Genomic DNA, 19,738 nt, shown 5'->3' on the forward strand with positions numbered 1-19,738 from the left:
TGCACACTCAACTTTGGGGCCATAGCTGCCTTTCTAGCAGCACACTGTATACTACAGCCAAAATGGTCTCAAAATGCAGCTCTGGCCTTTTATTAATCAAAATCCGTCTGTCCTCTGCTCTCATAGAACCCAGAGTGTCCTAGGAGAATAGAGGTATTCCCATGTTGCGATAGGATTCCCGTTCTCAAGAAGAATTTTCATACCTTTGTTGTATACCTCATCTTCAACACATTTGCATACCTTCCAATTTCACATTTGTATGATTCACTGGTTAGTGCCTGTTCCCCTTTCTGGCAGGGCAGAGACTCTGTCTGCTTTTGCCCAGCACAACATGTGAACACGATAAGCACCTCTTTATGCATGAATGCTGCCACTGCACTGAGCACTGAGGATAACCACCCAGCCTCTGCCCTTCTCCAGCTCATAAGCTATTAGAAGAGCCAGCCAGCAAGTGAGAATGAGTCATTCCAAGGCAAAGATATAATAATACTTGATGATAATACAAAAGCATGGGCTGGAGCCAAGAGTTGGTCCTTGGAAGAATCTAGAAAATGGCATTTAAGTGAGAATCACTGCTAGATTTTTAGCTAATTCTTTCTCCTTCAGTGCCTGAATTTTATTTTCTCTTGAGGCATATGTGTTCCCCCTATCTCTTCTCAGCACTGAGGGAATCCATGACATCCCAGACCATGACCATTCCTTTGGTCTGGGATTGTGCCAGGGAGGGGGCAAGGAAGGAGAACAGCATCTTTATTCCTGGGTCGCCTCAGTGAGTGTTAGAGTACATAGAGGTCATTTCCCTTCTCTGCCCCTTGCTACCTGTGGAATCCCAAACACATTTTAATTTATCTCCCCAAGCCTCCATGTCATTTTATGTTAAATGGAATAATACAATTTGCCTCACAGAATTGTTATGGGATTAAGTGGAATAATGGCTGTGAATGCTCAGCATGGTACCTGGCTTCTAGATGACAAGTGTTTAGTAAGTGTCATATTTGTGGTAGTAATCATGATACTGTGGAAGCGGAAATGAACAAGCTATTTTAGGTTAGTCTCTGAGAACATCACAAAGAAGATATTAACAGGAGGATATTAAAAATTATTTTTTCTTGCCACCAAGAATAGCGATCCCATTGTCAAAAGTATTTTATACTTTGATATTTAGCCACAATCTCACACTGTAGCGATACTCTCATCTTACAGTTCTCCTATTTGTATTTTACTTGGTTATCTTAAGTACATAGGCTTCACTCAGTTATAATTGTGGGTGCCCAATGGCTTCCTACCAGTATGGGTAAGAGTTGATTACTTGTATCAGAATTACCTGAGAGTGAATTAGAGATGGAATATAAAAGTGCCCTAATAATTTGCTCTTGTATTCCCTCCACTCTCAGTGGGCTTCTCCCATATTGGAACAGTTCATTCATTTGACAGATTTCAACTTGGATGCCCCTTCCATAGAAGACCAGTCTGATGTAGCTACTCAGCCTCTGAGCCCATTTTCACTCTCTGCACAGCACAAAATCTGTTTTCTAGTAGTTTTTTTATTCCTTCAATCTTTTGTTCATTCACTGTTCCCTACAAATATCAGTTCCCTAAGAATAGGAACCGAACCTATTCCCTTATAAAAGATGACTGTTTTGAACCCACTGGTCCTGAGCCCTTCTGTGCAACAGTGCAGGGCATAATGGTGAGAAGAACTGGCCTGGTCTTCCTAGAGGCAGCCATGAGGGAGAGATACATGTTGGTCAAAACAAACAAATGAAAATGAATAACTATATAATTCCAAATTGTGGTAAGTGCCCTGGAAGACAAGAAACTTGTCTTAACTGAGGAACTGGGAAAGGTTTGCCTGAGCAAGTATAACTTCAGTTGAGATCTGAAGAGTGACTACGAGTCCCCCAAGTAGATGAGGGGCAAACATGGTGCTGATTGTGTGCAAGCACATGCTTGGGGGAGGGGCTGCTTCAGGCTTGTGGCAGGAACACAGCTTGTGACGGGAGAACATTCAGGAACGAGAGCAAAGCCTCATGTGTTCATCACAAAAGGCAAAGTAGATATGTGAGGTTAGAGAAAAATCTGGAGGTTGGTGGAAAAGCCAGAGCCACAGAAAGGAATGGGCTGCCCTGCCATGTTAATGTCATGTCCTTTAAAGCCATTGGAGCAGATGAGAGAGAAAGGAATCTGACGCAGATCCTCAGGTTAGCATTAGATGTCACCAAGATAAGGAAGAGCCAGTAGAGATGATTGAAAAGTGGTGGCCAGTGAAGAAGAAAGAAAACCAGAATTGAGTGTGGTCATGGAAACCAGACACAGATGGGTTTCAAGAGGAGGAAGTGGCCACCATGTTAACTCTACTGAAAAGTCAAGGAAGATACAAAGAAGAAAATGTCCCTTGGATAATACAGCAGCATAAAGTTTGTTAGTGACCATGACAAGTGCTGCCCTGGGGTGTGATGGGGCCAGAAGCCCAACTGGAATGAATAGTGGGCAGAACACAGGATGAGAAAGTGAAGGTAACCACTCAAATCAACTATGTGAAGAAGTTTAGAGTATATTCCCACAGGTACCTGAAGAAGAAATTTTTGAGCCACCATGCTCATCCAATCAACAAAAACCTAAATAAAATATCTATTCATACAAAAAGCCTTGAAAGAAACCAAATAAAACAATTCATACCCATCCAAATTTTTCTCTTGATCTTTATGTTACCCTCCTGTATGGAAACACTTTGGAAGGGCGACCCCATAAAAAATGTCTCTCGCTCTCTAAGACTTATTGTCTGGTGTTTTTTTTTTTTTTCTTTCTTTCTTTCTTTCTTTCTTTCTTTCTTTCTTTCTTTCTTTCTTTCTTTCCTTTTTCTTTCTTTTTATACCACAGAATAACAGACTAAGAAAATATGCCTTTGAATTGAAAATGAATGACCTAACTTATTTTGTGCTGGCGGCTGAAACAGAGTCAGATATGGATGAATGGATCCACACCCTCAACCGCATCCTGCAAATCAGTCCCGAGGGGCCCTCTCAGGGGAGGAGGAGCACAGAGCTCGCAGATCTGGGGCTAGGTGAGAGCACATGCACCAACTTCCCTTCCTTTGCAAAGTGTGACCTGTGCATTGGGTTGATTTAAATTGCTAGTAACTGTGGTAGTTGTCAGGTCTGGCTCACCCATCCCTGAGCTATTTGCTTAAATCTTGACTTTCACTGAATAGTGAAGGTCACCACACATAGGTATGATTTTGAGTTTACTGGCAGTGATTTGAGGATGGAAGTCATTTGTCAGCAGTATTAAAAATACACCCAAGTGTGATGGGAGGTTGCCTTAGATGGGGTAGTTGCTTTTCATAGCCTTTAATTTAATTTAATTAATTAAGATAATATTATATAAAGATAAACATGCATTACTTCCTTTTAGTTGAAAGATACCTTGCAAAAAAAAAAAAAAAAGAAAGGAAGATATCTGTCATGTATGGCTTCTGGCCATACTAAGATCAGCTTATATGTGAAAGTTCCATAAACTTTGCAGAATATTCAAGATCTTTATAAGATAAAAAATATTTCTTTTTCCCATCCTTATTACCTCTTAAGATTTTAATTCATTCTAGGCAAAGAAAAGAGAGCAAGAGAAAGGAAAGGACAGGTGACGTGAAAGGTAGAAAAACGGGTCTATAACCATGTCATAGACATGTGACATGTGAAAGACAAATACACCTTCAGAGTTGGTCATTCCTCCCAAAGGAAAACTATTTTAAGACCTTTTGCCCAGCACCATGGGACGTTAGAAACCAGAGTCTCTAAATTCTAGTAGTCTAAATAATCACATGCTATCAAGTGAAAGATGCATGTGGTCATGAGGAAGAAAACTGCGGTTGACTTTTAACACAGCTACTATATACCATGGTAGAGTTGAATGTTTTACATTCATGATTTCCTTAATAATGATCAACGAGAACATTAATATTTATAGAATTTTAAAGAGTTTAACTAACTGAAGCTAGAATGCAGGTTTGAAATTGATGGTCTGAGAGAATTATCAAAAATATATACACATAAGAAAACTTTAGTATGCATTAGTGAAGTAAGTCGTGACAACCCCAAGTATAAAGGTAGTATTAGAAGGGTCAAGAGTTCTTATGGGCTCAGGACAGTGTCATGGAAAGAATCCCAAAATGACAATCAGGAGGTCTGATTTCCAGGCCCAGATCTTGTAACAAGATGGAGTCCTAGAGCCAGGGTACAACGAAGCATCTGCTCACCAATATCCACCCCGAGTCCAGTTTTGATATGTCACAGCCTAGAGAAATGTGTGATCCATAAGTATTACTTAGTAACCTCTCTTGGTGTATCTTTTCAAGATTCGCTGGATAATTCTATAACTTGTGAATGCACACCAGAGGACACAGAGTCTTCAGAGAACAGCCTGCACCCAGACTTCGCAAAAGTAATAACGCTGACATTTTGCTCTGCAAATAAATTTGAATTACTTATTAGTTATTGCTTTCATAGAAACACTGTATTTTAAGATTGAGACTAAGATAAACAACACTTAAAAATAAAAACATGTTTTGATAAGATTTGCTGAGTGTTAATGGAAGATATTAAAACAGTGATAATAGTAAGGAGCAACCTCTGGGCCATGTGGATGGGGTCAGGCTGTGAGTACCTGGATGCTTAGCTACCAAGAGCTAACACAGCTTTCTCTGTAGTACCTCACAGAAACTGAAGAGACTGTCAAAACAACTCGAAATATGGAGAGGCTAAATCTGTTCTCGCTGGATCCAGATATAGATGTAAGTCGGAATTCTTTCTAAGCAGACATGAACTTGATCCACACAATTGTGGTTTATGATTTAGAATTCCTTTTTCTATAATGGGTGTTTGTTGAGAAAGACTTTCAACATTTTTTCTTAGACCTTGAAACTTCAGAAAAAGGACCTTTTAGAACCCGACTCTGTGATCAAACCATTTGAAGAAAAAGCTGCCAAGAGAATCATGATCATGTGTAAAGCTCTCAACTTAAATCTTCAGGGATGTGTTACGGAGAATGAGAATGATCCGATAACGAACGTAAGTTTCCCTCTGTTACATCCTATACGCATCAGCCAACTTCACACCCCCCTCTGGCCAAAATCTTTTCTATTGCTGATAATTTCAGGCACTGAGTTCACACCCTGTAGTCTCTGAGGGAGTACGAATGACAGCATTTTCCACGTTACAAAAGTGCACAAGTTCTGAAGTGGAATTGTGAATATATTGCCATAAAACGTTCCTCTTACCTTGAAGAAGCATCACCAAACGGACTGTATTCTGGGGTCCTTTCCATTAAATCACACAGTGGTTGACAGTTTCCTAAGATATTGTTTATATCTTTTTGGTGGTATTGAGATGGCTTTTAAATCAAGCTTCTTATTTTAGCATTTATATGTTTATTTGAATGTATATTAGAGAATAGTTTAAACAAGCAAGTCAACTCTGATTTCATAGCTAAGACCAGGCTACATAGTGAATCAAGTAAAGTAATATTAGATAAATATTAAGTAATAGTAGAGGTGGTACATGGAAATGGGAGGGAAAAAAGGTGCTTCACTGATATTTGGGAACCACCAGAGTGCTCATTAAATCAACACAAGATTCCTTTTCCTACTAAGTGAGCTGTCTTGAGAGTTCTTAAGAGTCCAAGGGACAGTTCTATACCAGTCATGGCTGTATCTGTGGGAAGGGGGCATTTTATGAACATAAAAATTATTAAAAGTTGAACTATAAAGAAGAAAATAGGGGCACCTGGGTGGCTCAGGCAGTTAAATGTCCGAACCTTGGTTTCAGCTCGGGTCGTGATCTCAGGGTCATGAGATTGAGCCCCACATCAGGCTCCACACTCAGCACAAGGTCTGCTTGGGATTCTCTCTTTCTCCCTCTTCCCCTCCCCCAACTCGGGCATGCACACTTTCTCTCTCTCTTCCTCTCTCTCTCTCAAATAAATGAGTCTTTCAAAAGAAGAAGAAAATAAAAATCACACATAATCTTACCATCAGTAAAAATCAGTGTTATTTATTGCCACGATCCCGTTCATTATTTTGTAATGCACTCCACTCTAATTTTTCATAAATCATCTCTTAATTGTCATCTTTCACCTTAAGGAAGAAAACTTATTTCTAGATCCATGATATAAGCCACATTTGCTTTTAGAAGACAGAACAGTAATAAGTTTTCTCTACAAACTGAGCACACACAATCCCACACACATCTCTATGACACGGGAGGCTTGTTAGTTGTGACAATGAGTGGCTGGCAAGAAGGATGGACTCTTCCAGAAGATTTTCATACCTGCTGCCCTTGGGTCTGTAGGCACCACACCGGTCCTCTGAGCCTCCTTTCCCCTATGATATCAGGATGATGGTACATGCTATGGACCTCAGATTTAGTGAGGAGAGAGAACCAAGGGACCTGTGCCTCTCTTGGGTCAGAATACCTGACCTTCCTCCCCGACGAGTTCTCCCATGATGGGCAAGGTCTTGCCCTCACCCTCCTCTTCTGTAAACAGGGTAATAATAGCAATAACCATTTCAAATGATTGTTGGGAGGATTAAATGAAGTAACATATGGAAAGAACTTAGATAATGCTTGGTGCTCAGGAAGCAGTGATTACATATTAACTGTTATTTCAATATGTGGGAAATGGCTTTGAAATTTGTGAATACTGGGGCGCCTGGGTGGCTCAGTCGTTAAGCATCTGCCTTCGGCTCAGGTCATGATCCCGGGGTCCTGGGATCAAGCCCCGCATCAGGCTCCCTGCTCAGCGGGAAGCCTGCTTCTCCCTCTCCCACTCCCCCTGCTTGTGTTCCCTCTCTCGCTGTGTCTCTCTCTGTCAAATAAATAAATAAAATCTTTAAAAAAAAAAAAAAGAAATTTGTGAATACTATGTAGCCAACGTATTGGTATTTTCAGTGTTGCCTGTGAGAATCTTGTTGACAAGTAAGCTAAGATCAAAAGGTGTCACCCGTAAGAATCTTCCCCAGAATTAAACTTTCTCCTATTTTATAACTGTAATTGTGCACTAGGTGTGTGAGTAAATGTGATTGCATTGGAGGTCACGTTTATTCATTTCTCAGCCAATACTTAATCAGTGCGCCTCCTGGGAGCCAGACTTGTCCTAGGTATTGGGGGAACAGCGGGGACAAGATAACAAGCCCCCTGCCCTCTTAAAGATTGATTCTCTTTGGAAAGAACAAACAGTACATTAAAAAAAAAAAAAAAAAGGACAAGTAAATTAACACAATAATCATGCCTGGTTCACAGTTCTTTAAAATGAATCAGTATGACAGATGTGATACAGAGGAACTGAGAGATAGGTTCTTCTGGGTGGGGTGCTCATAGGAGGCCTCTCTCAGGAGGTGACAGTTGAAAAGAGACCTAAAGGGTGAGAAGGATAAAAGTTCAGGTCAAGGGAAAATGCTCAAGGCAGAAGAAAGAGGAAGTGGGAATACCTCAAAAACAACTAAGTCTTGGCAAGTTCTAGGAAGAGAAAACAGGTACCGAGGGGAAAGGCAGACCAAAACGATATGGAAGGAACTAGAAAGTACAATAATGTTAAGTACAGGCTGCAGTGAAGAGTTTGGATTTATCCTGAGTGGAGGCTAGAGTGATCTAAAACACTTTCAAATGGTGTGGTTCGATTTCTGTTTTTTAAAGATCCCATCAGAAAAAAAAAAAAAAATGGATTGGAGGAAACAAGAGTTGACCAGGGAGAGTAGATAAGAGGCTACCACCAAAGTTCATTGCATGGTTTAGACTAGGACTGGCAAGGAAGAAGGAGAGAAATGGATGGATTTGACTGATGTTGGGTAAATTGAATGGACAGGTTTCTCTGATCCATTGGATATACAGGATAAGGGGAAGGAATATTTCAAAGATGAGTCTCTGGCTTTTGCTTTGAACACTTCTATGCATGATGGTGCCATTTACTAAGAGGACAAGACTAGATGAAGAGCAGATTTGTGGGATATTGGCCAAGAATTCCACTATGGGCATGTTAATTTGGATAGGCCTACTAGATATCCAAACAGAGATGTCCATTGGGCAGATTCAAATACAAGTCTAAAATTCGAGGGAGTGGCCATGAATGAGACAAACTTAGAAGTCTGGGCCAGACGGTGACCTGGAGGGACATATTTGGGAATTTCTGTATGCATAGAAAAAGCTCCAGAAAACAAATATTTAACAGATCACTAGAGGAGTAACCAAAGAGGTCTAAGAAGGAATGGCCATTGAAACAGAGATAAACAAGAAAAGAGTGGGTCCTAATGCCATGAGAGAAAGTGTCACCTGTGTGGAATAGGCTGAAATGCTGAGAGAGACAGCAAGCCAGAGAGGAGCCCAGCAGCTATGGCCATGTGGAGAATGCGGGGAACTACAGCAGGAGAAATTTCCATGGAGCGAAAGGGTTAGGAGGAGCGATCAGAACATACTTTCATTCAGGATTAAAGTTGAAAAAACAAAAGAAAACAAAACAGAAAAACTGGAAACTTGCTTCTTGAAACTACTTGGAAATATCAGGAAAATGTAACCCAAATCCTACCTGCATTTAACCATCTTATTAAATAAAAATAATTTTTTTTTTACTAGGCACAACTTTAAGTGTGATTAAAAAGTCCAATTTAGTAACTGAAACTCGAAGATAATGGGCTTTTCTTTCCAGTGCCGGGTAAATGACTCCTTCTACATGGATTCCTTTCTTTGTATTAAAACTCATATTCAGAAGTTTAATACTTGTATTTGGGCCAGTCTCGCCAAGCACGAGAACATGCCCAAGTTCAGAACCCAGCATCAGTATGCCCTTTTACGTCTGTAAATCCAGAGGGACAAGTTGATTTGAGGTGCTTTAAATGCCCGTGTTGTTTTTAATTTATTTTAAAGTTGATACAAATGTTTAAAAAAATAGAAAATTACTTGGTAAAAATAATTTCACTGTGCTTATAAACAGTAATACAAAAAACTAATAAAATAGCCTCACCTAAACTCCACAATAATTTTTTATGTAATGGCATTGTCTTTAAAAATTTCTGTATATTATTCAGTGACACTCTTTTGTTAATGTAGTTGTTTTTAAACTCATCATTTTTAATTCTGTGAGCATATTTTTAAGTTAATCGAAATTTTTCTCCAGGTTGCTGAAGAACCAGCTCCTACATTTAATGAATGAGCTTCTAAAACGACTCCCTCAAAGAACTTTTCCATGATGAGGAAACAATATTTGACAACATGTAATCTTTTAGTCAGTCCATTGAAAACCAAATTCAAGTTGATGGTTTTCTAGTATAAAATATTTCTTTGAAAATAGCAATTGATTCCAAAAATCTGAACAAATAAACCTGCTTCACAGCAGAGCTACTTTAAAATTTTATGTTCTTGATTCTTTTAAGAAAATACAGAATTCTAAACATAAGAAGTCTATGACTTAATTTGTTAACCTTTCAAGTGCCTGATTAAACAAATCCTTATCGAAAAGCCAGTGATTCAAAAAGTAAGATTTGACATTTAAGTTGAAAAGGTGGATTGGAAGAAATAAATGAATCACCATATGAGCTTTAATTTCTGATGGATTATCAAAGTATGGTAATTTATTTCCATTCACCAAACAGAATGAAAATCAAAATGCCCCAATTCACGAAAAATAATAGGATTTTTTTTTCCTTCGACCTTCAATGTGTTTTGAGCTCCTACCTGAGTTATTTTCATGTAATTTTTGCATTTTCAACTCTTGGCAGACAACCACTACTACAAACCAAAAGTTTTTCTAAACTAAATTAAATTGGTAAAATATAAAACTTTTACTTTTTAATTGTCTTATTTTTTTAATAATTTATTGAATTTCATTTTATATGTGTAGTTCTGTTTCTAACAGTAAGGGAGCTGACAAGTACTGTTATTATTAAGGAATTACACTAATAACCTTGTTATAAGCTAGCCATATTACTATGTTTCAAAGCACACGAGATACCTACTAAACATTCAGTACAATCCCCAGCATGAGTGAGTCTGTACAATGATGAACATAATGTGATTTTTGTATATAACCTGCTTGTCCACAGAACATATGCTGGTAGGCATCCATTCAAAATTAAGTAGCATAAACAAAAGTAAAAATGTTCTTTGTAAGCATATTCCATTTTTAGAAGCCTGTAGTTAATTATATGTAATTACATCTATTTTCGTGGTTGTAATTATATGTGTATATATGTACATATGTATAATATGTATGGAATTACATGTGCATATATTTATTTATCTCAGTCCTTGTTTTATTTAATTTCTGTTGCATTTGATGGTTTTCTAGTTGAAAATTCCTTCTTTCTTGACTCTTTCTTCGGTTTCTATGATACTCTGGCTGCATGAAAATTGTCGTTTGCTTTCTCTAAATCTCTCTCCACTCTCCAGTCTCCTTTATAAACTGCTTTCCCTTCTCCATCTCAATCCTTTATATGCTGATATTTCCCAGGATGCCATTCTGATTCTTTTCTCTTTATCTCATGGCTTAGACAGGAGCCTCCCCAGCCCAGCTTCTCTCACTGAGCTCAAAACTCATATCCAACTGTGATTGGAATGTCCTATAGATGACTCTGCATGTACCATCCAGAATTCACCTCTGTATCTTTATCGTGTATATCAGTGAGTGTCATTGACATCCCCTTAATTTGTTACATACCCAAACCTAGGACTTTTCTTTTATGCATGTGTACCCCTGTGAACACTTCTCCCCAAGCACCCAGGACACGCAGTGGACCTCTGCATCCTTTGGTTGTACCTCCTTAATGTTCCTCAAATGCATGTCCCATAAATGCATCCTTTTGTGTTCTTTATGTTCTTTCATGACTTTATGGCTTTGTACATGTCACTCAACCGACCATAGATGCCCCTTCTAACCACATCTTTATCTAATTTTTGCTTCTTTAAAAGTCAACCCAGGGATGCCCGGGTGGCTCAGTAGTTAAGCGTCTGCCTTCTGCTCAGGTCGTGATCCCAGGGTCCTGGGATCGAGCCCCACATCGGGCTCCCTGCTCAGCAGGAAGTCTGCTTCTCCCTCTCCCACTCCCCCTGCTTGTGTTCCTTCTCTCACTGTGTCTCTCTCTGTCAAATAAATAAATAAAATCTTAAAAAAAAAAAAAAGTCAACCCAGGGATGCCTGGGTGGCTCAGTTGGTTAAGCATCTGCCTTCAGCTCAGGTCACGATCCTGGGTCCTGGGATCGAGCTCCAAACCCCGAGATGGGTTACCTGCTCAGCAGGCTACCTGCTCAGCAGGGAGTCAGCTTCTCCCTCTCCGTCTGTTCCTGCCCCCACTGCTTTTGTGATCTCTCTCTCTCTCTCTCTCTCTCATTCTCTCAAATAAATAAATAAAATCTTTAAAAAAGAAAAACTCAGCCAAGGAACTTTCCTTTTCTTTCCCATCTTCCATTCTCTTCCCATTTTTCTCTTTATTTCACATTTTCCCTTTCCTTCTTAGCATGGTGGCGAGAGGGGGAGGAGTAGTCATGCAGAGCCTTGGAGCATGTAAAAACTCTAGATGATGGGGGGCAGAAAGCCATGTGGAGGCACAGAAACCTTGCACTTGGCCTTGCCAGGATCTGGGGCACTGGGCAGGGTGATACAGAGGAGGCGATTAGAAAAGGTAGCTATGGTTGGGAGACTGGTTGCTTTGAACCGGAAAGTAAATTGATTGAACAAATAATAGGTCAATGATAACAAGAGCCAAGATTTTCACTATTGAAGGAAAGAGTTACATGAAATATGAATAGGGGAAAGGCTTGAAAGAAGCCTCTGGATTTGAATTGGAAATACAAATTTCAACATGAACTTAGGAGTTTTTAATAAATATTCATGTACAGGGGCACCTGGGTGGCTCAGTCATTAAGCATCTGCTGACGGCTCAGGTCATGATCCCAGGGTCCTGGGATAGAGTCCCACATCGGGATCCCTGCTCAGCAGGAAGCCTGTTCTTCCCTCTCCTACTCCCCCTGTTTGTGTTCCCTCTCTCACTGTGTCTCTCTCTGTCAAATAAATAAATAAAATCTTTTTTCAAAAAAATAAATAAATACATACATACATATTCATGTACAGATAGAGATAAAGAAATCATTGTAGATGTGAATGCTACGTGTATGGACACGTGCGTGTGTATGTGTGTGTGTGTGTGTGTGTGTGTGTGTGTAGATGTGTAGGTGTGTCCCAGTAACAATGAGCATAATGAGCACCGAGCTCTTGGTTTCTAAATGTCACCCTCACAGAAAGGAAGCAGGGCTATATGGAGAAACGACTGGAGCATTGAAAGTATAAGATGAGCCTAGAACATCTTGTTAAGTAAAGAAGTGTCCCCCCAAATTATGGGGATCTACCAAAAAGACAAAAGAGCTACCTCTAGCCAAACTGGAACAATGTGAGCATCACTATAAATAATGATAATAAGAGACTGAAATATGTTGAATGAAATAGTAGTAATCCATGAGTCTATACTTGTATAAATAAATAAATAAATAAATAAATAAATAAAAAGAAGGGAAAGCTCATCATTACAGTAGAATATCAATGAATAAATGTAGAAAGAATGATGGAACTAGAAAACCACCCTTAGTAGCCATCATAGTGGTGGTTGATTCCAGTGGGAGTTACAGAGGGTAGGTTGGGTTTGGTGAGTATCAAGACATGGGGTAATCTCCGAATATTTCTCCAAAACTGTTGATCACTTACCATTTGATATATATTATTGATATTAAAAATATTATATATAAATAGTAGTTGTTTATCTACTGTTTTCTTAAAAAGTATACTAAGGGTAAACTGCAGATGTAATGATTTTATATCAGAACAATTGGTTCTTTCTTTTTCTTGCAGATTGAGCCTTTTTTTGTGAGTGTGGCACTTTATGACCTCAGAGACAGCAGGAAGATTTCTGCCGATTTCCACGTGGATCTCAATCACACTGCTGTCAGGCAAATGCTCTCAGGGTCTTCCGTGGGGTTGGAAAATGGAAACATTTACACTGTCACTCCAAGACAATCAGAAGAACCTCACGTCAAAGGATTTCCAGAGGAATGGCTAAAATTTCCAAAGCAGGTTGCACTTTTGTTTACTTGTGATGGCACCAAAAATGCTCGTTTCGTTGTTCTCACCAAAAGATTACATCAGTTTCTGAAATAAAAATTCCCTTAAAGCAGTCCCTTAAAAAAAATGGAATTTTGTAAATGTCTTCAGTATGCTTCCTTACTTACTTATTAGCTGTTTTCTTTGTACATAGGCTATATTTTCTGTAAGCAATCCGCATTCTGAAATTGTTTTTGTGGCCAAAATCGAAAAAGTACTGATGGGGAACATTGCAAGTGGTGCTGAACCTTATATTAAGAATCCAGACTCCAACAAGGTAATGCATAATCTTTTTCATAAATAATTTCAATTGCTTTCAAGATATAAAATCACCCTGCCTTGATGAATTATCAAGCTTGGTACAATGTAGGTCTAGAAATAGTCACTTCTTAGTGAAATGACTATCCCTCAGGAAAATTTGAAAGCATATATTCTTAGTTTATGTTTCTGACTGACTTCTGATAATCTATTAGTAGAAATAAATTGAAATATGGACAAAGCTTTAACTCCAAGGATCAAAGTATTAGCAATAATGAAAAGTTAGGATTAATCTGACTTAAAAACAAGCGGATACATAGTTTACTGATGATGAACTAAGTGAAAAAGTAAGATAGATAATTCTATATAAAATTATTTTAACACCTAAGTGAAGAAAGAAGAAATACTGAAATTTCTTTGAATGGTGGGACTATGGGAAATTTTTTCTTCCTTTTTTCTTTTTTTTTAAACCTATCTTATTTTATTTTTTTAGAGAGAGAGAGGGCGCATGAGGTGGGAGGAGAGGGAGAGAGAGAATCTTCAGCAGACTCCTGCTGAGTGTGGAGCCTGACGAGGGCCTTGATCTCACTATCCTGAGATCATGACCTGAGCCAAAATCAGGAGTTGGAGGCTTAACTGACTGAACCACCCAGGCGCCCCTCTTCCTTTTTTTTCTATAACCATATTTTCTTTAATAATCAAATGTTACTGTTTAATAGAAAGTAAATATTAAAAGTCTGTATTTTTCACACAAAAGAAATACATTGGGGAAAGAATGACTAACCATTGAATTTAAACTTGTGTAACCATGTAGTGCAGTGTTAAGCATATTTATGAGATTCAGGGTTTGGCAAACTACAACATGTGAGCCAGATCCACCTGGCACTTGTTTCTGTGAATAAAGTTTTATTTACACAGTCACACTCATTCATTTATGGATTGTCTATGGCCACCTTCCTGCTAGAGAGACAGAGAGGCAGAGTTGAGAAGCTGCGACATAGACCATGTGGTCCACAAAGCCCAGTATATTTACTGTGTGACCCTCTGCAGAACAAGTTTGCCAACCCCTGCCATCATGAGTAAAAATATAAGACAGACTGTGAGCGCAAATTTGAAAACACTTTCCATTCAATGTTTTAAGGTCTTTCAAGTCTGAAAAAAAGGGGGGGGGAGTTGGCATTAGAAGACAAAGGTATTTTCTATATTTGAAATTTGCAGAGTGAAAATTCCAGAACACAATACAGTAGATCCAACACAGAGAATAGCATGTGGCTCTTTACCAGACAGACTCTGCAGGCCAGTGAGGCAGAATTCCGGGGTTTCAATGTAAGATAATCTGGAAAAGTATGTATTAGCATTTTACTTGGACAGTTTATAAAGAGGTGTTCTAAACATTATTTTTATGTATTTTTCCCTCAGTATGCACAAAAGATACTAAAATCCAACAGGCAGTTCTTCAGCAAGTTGGGAAGATACCGCATGCCCTTTGCTTGGGCGGTAAGGTAGGTTGACAGCTACAATCAACAGAACAGTAATGAATTTATAATTTGCATTGGAAGCTTCAGTTTGAACATCTCTTTGCTACCTGGTATACAAGCAGGGGGGAGGGACCGAGGGAGAGAGAGAGAAGTAGACTCCTCGCTGAGTGCAGAGCCTGACATGGGGCTCGATCTTATGACCCCGAGATCATGACCTGAGCCAAAATCAAGAGGCAGAGTCTTAACCAACTGAGCCATGCAGGCGCCCCCCCAGTATTTTTAATATATCAACGCCTAGAAGAATATTACTGTGGTCATCTTCTTAAACACTCAGTGCTCCCCAGAAACATGTGTCTTACAGACTATTTAGTAAGACAGCTTATACTAGATTGAAGCTATGACTTGAGTGCATGTGTGTGCATGACCAGATATGCTATGGTTTCTTGGTAGAATCGAAGTCATAACTTGTTTATTATGCATATTTGGTTCAATAAACCCTTGACCTTATATCAGTCCTGAGAGTTTGGCGTGCATAAAATTCAGATGGAAGCACTGTGATTTCTTATGCAGCTGCATATTTTCATCTATGTGCAGGGCACAGGCCTATATATGGATGTCCAGATGAAACCATCAGTTTGATCATCTAAACTCTCTTTAATTTTGCTACGGATTAGCATAGCCAAAATATCAGTACCAGTTCACTCTCTGTTAGGAATGCTGAGTTATGTGGACACTGAGGGTAGAATCATCCTCCTGGACATATAACCTCTACATAAAGAACAAGAATTGCTTTTTGGATCTGGTTAAAGATCAATTCCTATTGTCCTTCTCAATCTCTTTGCCTCCTCATGTCTGTGGAATTTCTTAAAAGAGGATTCCACATATGAGTGAAATCATATGATAATTGTCTTTCTCTGATTGACTTATTTCACTTAGCATAGTACCAACAGAGGATCGTAGGGGAAGGGAGGGAAAAATAAAATAAGACGAAATCAGAGATGGAAACAAACCATAAGAGACTCCCGACTATAGGAAACAGACTGAGGATTGCTGGAAGGGATTGCTGGGGGTTGGGATAACTGGGTGATGAACGGTAAGGCGGGCACATGATGTAAGGAACACTGGGTGTTATATGCAACTGAAGAATTACTGAACTCTACCTCTGAAACTAATGATACACTATATATTGATTAACTGAGTTTAAATAAAATAAGATTTAAAAAGAGGAAAAGCCTGGCACAGACCTAAGGAAGAAAGATCAGCAACATATAAACCAAAAGAACTTTAAAAAGTTAGTGCTACAAAGTAAGACAACCTCGTAAGTACTCATTTGGGTATTGGTAACATTGTCCCAGTGGCAGTAACTTTAAAATCCAGAAAGAAGGCAGAATTTGTTAATTTTGCCATTTTTAGGTCTCCCAATACCCAGGGATGAGCATAACCAGAGTGAATCCACCAGTATTTTTTATCATTTTGAGGTTGTTCCTTGAAGTTGGGGACAGGTGGATGGGAAGGGAAAGGGGGAAACGTGAGCAGACAGACTTACACGGTCTCCAGGAATGAGTTTGCCCTAAGGCAACCCTGTTGTAAGGGAGAAAGAGACCAGACCCAGGAGTTGGACAGACATGGTCCAAATCAGGCCACCACTTATGAGTGGTAACTTAAGGCAAGTTTTCTCTCTGGGTCTCAGGGTCCCATCCACAGAACGAAGCTGACAGCACCCACCTCGTGGGCAATGGGTGCAATCTCAGATACAAAAGCACTTGGCATAAAGTAGATCACCCATAACACTCTGTCTCTCTTGTGTCTCTCCCTGCAGGGACAGCTAATGCCCACATCTAATGCATGGAACAGATAGTATTTGAATATACTGAACGCTTTATGTTGAATTTCATTGTTTTTATTTCTCATAAGCTTCCAGAGAAAAGATAACTAGTTCTAATTTGCTGGCCAAATTTTCTCATATTGATAGGTATTCTCAGTTCCCCCAAGAAAACCCGTTGGGGCATGTAGAGGCAAGGTATCCCTTGGCAAGAGTGAAATATAGCATAATTACAATGGTGAACATATTTTCTCTTAAAGGATCCAGAACTTTTGTGAGGTTTTAGAAGCAGGCATTTGAGAGCCAGAGCTGGTTTTGAAATCTCAATTCCACTTAGTAGCCAAGTGAACTTAAACAAGTACTCATAGTCTGCCCTTACCTCAGTTTTTTTTTTTTTTCCAAATGTACAAAAGAGGACTGATAATACCTAATTTATTGTTGCAGGGATTAATGAGTACAGATATGTACCCAATAAAATACAGTCATGGTTAGCAGTCACTATTCTTATATGATTATTATTAAGTTACCTTTGGAGATAATATTTTCGGCAAGTTCCCCTTTCCGGTAAATTTGGGACAGTGAAGAATAATGTGGGGAAAAGAAGGGAAAGAATTACCCCTTACTGAGCTGTAAGGAGAAGTAACAATTGTACTGTGAAGTTGTCTAGTAAAATATGCTGAAAGAATGACAGATGAAGTTTCAAGGGAGACTGACAATATTACTGGCTATCGGAGTAATTATGTCCAGGACAGGAAAGCCAATAAAACCACAAGCTCATGCTACATTAATGCCTGATGAGTGGTTTGGTTGTAGGTTGGGAAACAGGAGACACCACCAATTTGTGTGTATAAACATACAGCTTGCATATACATAAACCTCTCTGACATCTGAGAAAAAAAATGGTTACCAGCACAGTTCTAAAGATTTCATGTCAAACCGCTTGGAAAAACTAATCACAAAAAATAAGTAAAAGATCCAGCCAAAGAAGATTTTAATTTCCTCTTCACAATGTGGAAATTGCTTCAAATGAATGGTGACTGAATCAGAGGAGGGCTCTTGGTCTCTCGAGCCGTTTTGATATAAACTAGCCTGCTGACATATTTCAGTCCTTTATTAGATATGCTGGTTGTCTGGCCAGGTTTTTTCCTACTATATTTTCTAGACTGCAGTTTGCCTAATAATATAGCTTTGAGTGTACCCTAAAACATTTCGGCCCTTAAAATCAACTGCCATTAAAAAGCGTAGAATAGACAATTTAGCTTATGACCATATTTTTACCCAGATCCAGCCCATCCTACCCACTACTGCATGCACAGATGTTCATCACTCTGAACATTTTTTTCTGAAATGAATTTGGTGTGTTTTCTTATTTTTGGCACCAGCTGTACTGCTGTTTTATGGTTTAAAAAAAAAAAAGAAAGGTTATTCTTGGAGGAAGTAAAGAGAACCTATTCAGATGGCTACAATGGGTATTTTACACTCTTTGATTTGGGAGAAAGTCAACCCTTACCAATATGTCTTGTTTTTTGTTTTGTTTTGTTTTTTGTTTTTTTAAAAGATTTTATTTATTTGGAGAGAAAGAATGAGACAGAGAGAGCATGAGAGGGGGGAGGGTCAGAGGGAGAAGCAGACTCCCCGCTGAGCAGGGAGCCCGATGCGGGACTCGATCCCGGGACTCCAGGATCATGACCTGAGCCGGAGGCAGTCGCCTAACCAACTGAGCCACCCAGGCGCACCCAATGTGTCTTGTTGTTAGAGGAAACTCTTTCCACGTATATTGCCCGCACAATCTATGTGCCTAAATCCACACAAGGACTGATTTTTTTTTTTAATCCGTCTTACACGACATTCTGAATGGACCAGTGCACATCCCTGGATTTTCTTTAAAACTGAACAAAACTAAAAGAACAATTTCATTCTTATATCTATATCTTTAGAGAAGGCGTAGAGTGCAACAATTACTTTTATGTTTTATCTTGCATTAACCACAAAAAAATATGCCCTATTCTTTCTACGGGTCACAGCTATTCATGCTGCTTAGGAATGAGGCTCTCGGGGATACCTAAGCTGCTTTTCCTTCAGGCTAAGCAGTGCGTTTTCTTCAGTCATACTCCAAATGTCGTGGTTTTGAGACCCTCACCCTATACTATCATTGTCCAACTGTGGCAGCTGGAACGAAGCACAACATCCCAGCCATCCTGAAACCATCTGTGTAAATGAATCAGTTCTCTGTTCTCTTGCCAGTGAGCATATTTATTGAGCAAGGCCAGTGTGTATGGCTCTGTGAGCAGTATTTCTCCACGGTGCTGTGCTCTTCATTCTCTTTACAATGTGTCCAATGTAAGTGAGTTCTTTCCAGGACAGAGCTGTGGCTAAAAGCAGAGTTATACAACCCTCGTTTATTGATACATTTATAGTGACTGATTAATTAAAACACACACACACGCGCACACACACACACACACACACACTACTCAAGCTCAGTTCAACCTCCTCCTGTGTTGTAAATACATCGTGTTGGTTTTAACATGTCATGCACACAGAAGCCCTGTATAATATTTAAATAAAAATTATCTTCGAGTTAAGTATTTTCATTCTGCTTCCCCAGTGTTATTTGATACGGAAACTTTTTCCCCTTCCCTGACTACTTAACAGAAAAAAATGAGCAGAAAGATTGAAGCAGTCTAAAAATATCATTCTGGCCCATTTTCTGTATTATTTGACACTAAAGCTCTTCGATCAGATATCTATCTAAATGGCCACTTCAGCCTGTGTATTGAAATCTTTGGTTAATTTAAGGAGTAATGAAATAGTCTAGTCAAGTTCCTTAAGTTAGAAGAAATAAAATTTCAGCAGCTCTCTAACATTAACGAAAAATTAATTACACACAGGTCTAATTTTTTTTGATAGGCATGGAATATGATTAATTATGGGGAAGAAACAATAACCTTAAGTGTGCTATGTATACTTCCTTGTATTGCCTGATATTACTATACTATTTGACAGAAACAATTTGTGTGTTCTAACTAAATCTATCTAGTTCCAATGA

The 19,738-nt window shown here is 39.0% G+C and overlaps 1 protein-coding gene across 1 annotated transcript in view; it reads left to right on the forward strand.

Moving 5' to 3' along the window:
* DOCK10 (dedicator of cytokinesis 10) overlaps nt 1–19,738 on the forward strand; it is a 246,400-nt gene that overhangs the window by 153,134 nt on the left and 73,528 nt on the right. The window contains exons 8-14 of the mRNA XM_081815303.1: nt 2,881–3,064; nt 4,355–4,440; nt 4,706–4,789; nt 4,911–5,066; nt 12,883–13,104; nt 13,286–13,408; nt 14,809–14,891. Of these exons, the coding sequence (XP_081671429.1) occupies nt 2,881–3,064; nt 4,355–4,440; nt 4,706–4,789; nt 4,911–5,066; nt 12,883–13,104; nt 13,286–13,408; nt 14,809–14,891 (938 nt within the window). The remainder of the gene's footprint in view (nt 1–2,880; nt 3,065–4,354; nt 4,441–4,705; nt 4,790–4,910; nt 5,067–12,882; nt 13,105–13,285; nt 13,409–14,808; nt 14,892–19,738) is intronic.

Source organism: Leptonychotes weddellii, chromosome 3 (genome assembly GCF_054177405.1).
Source record: "Leptonychotes weddellii isolate Sample4059 chromosome 3, ASM5417740v2, whole genome shotgun sequence".
Lineage (NCBI taxonomy): Eukaryota > Metazoa > Chordata > Mammalia > Carnivora > Phocidae > Leptonychotes > Leptonychotes weddellii.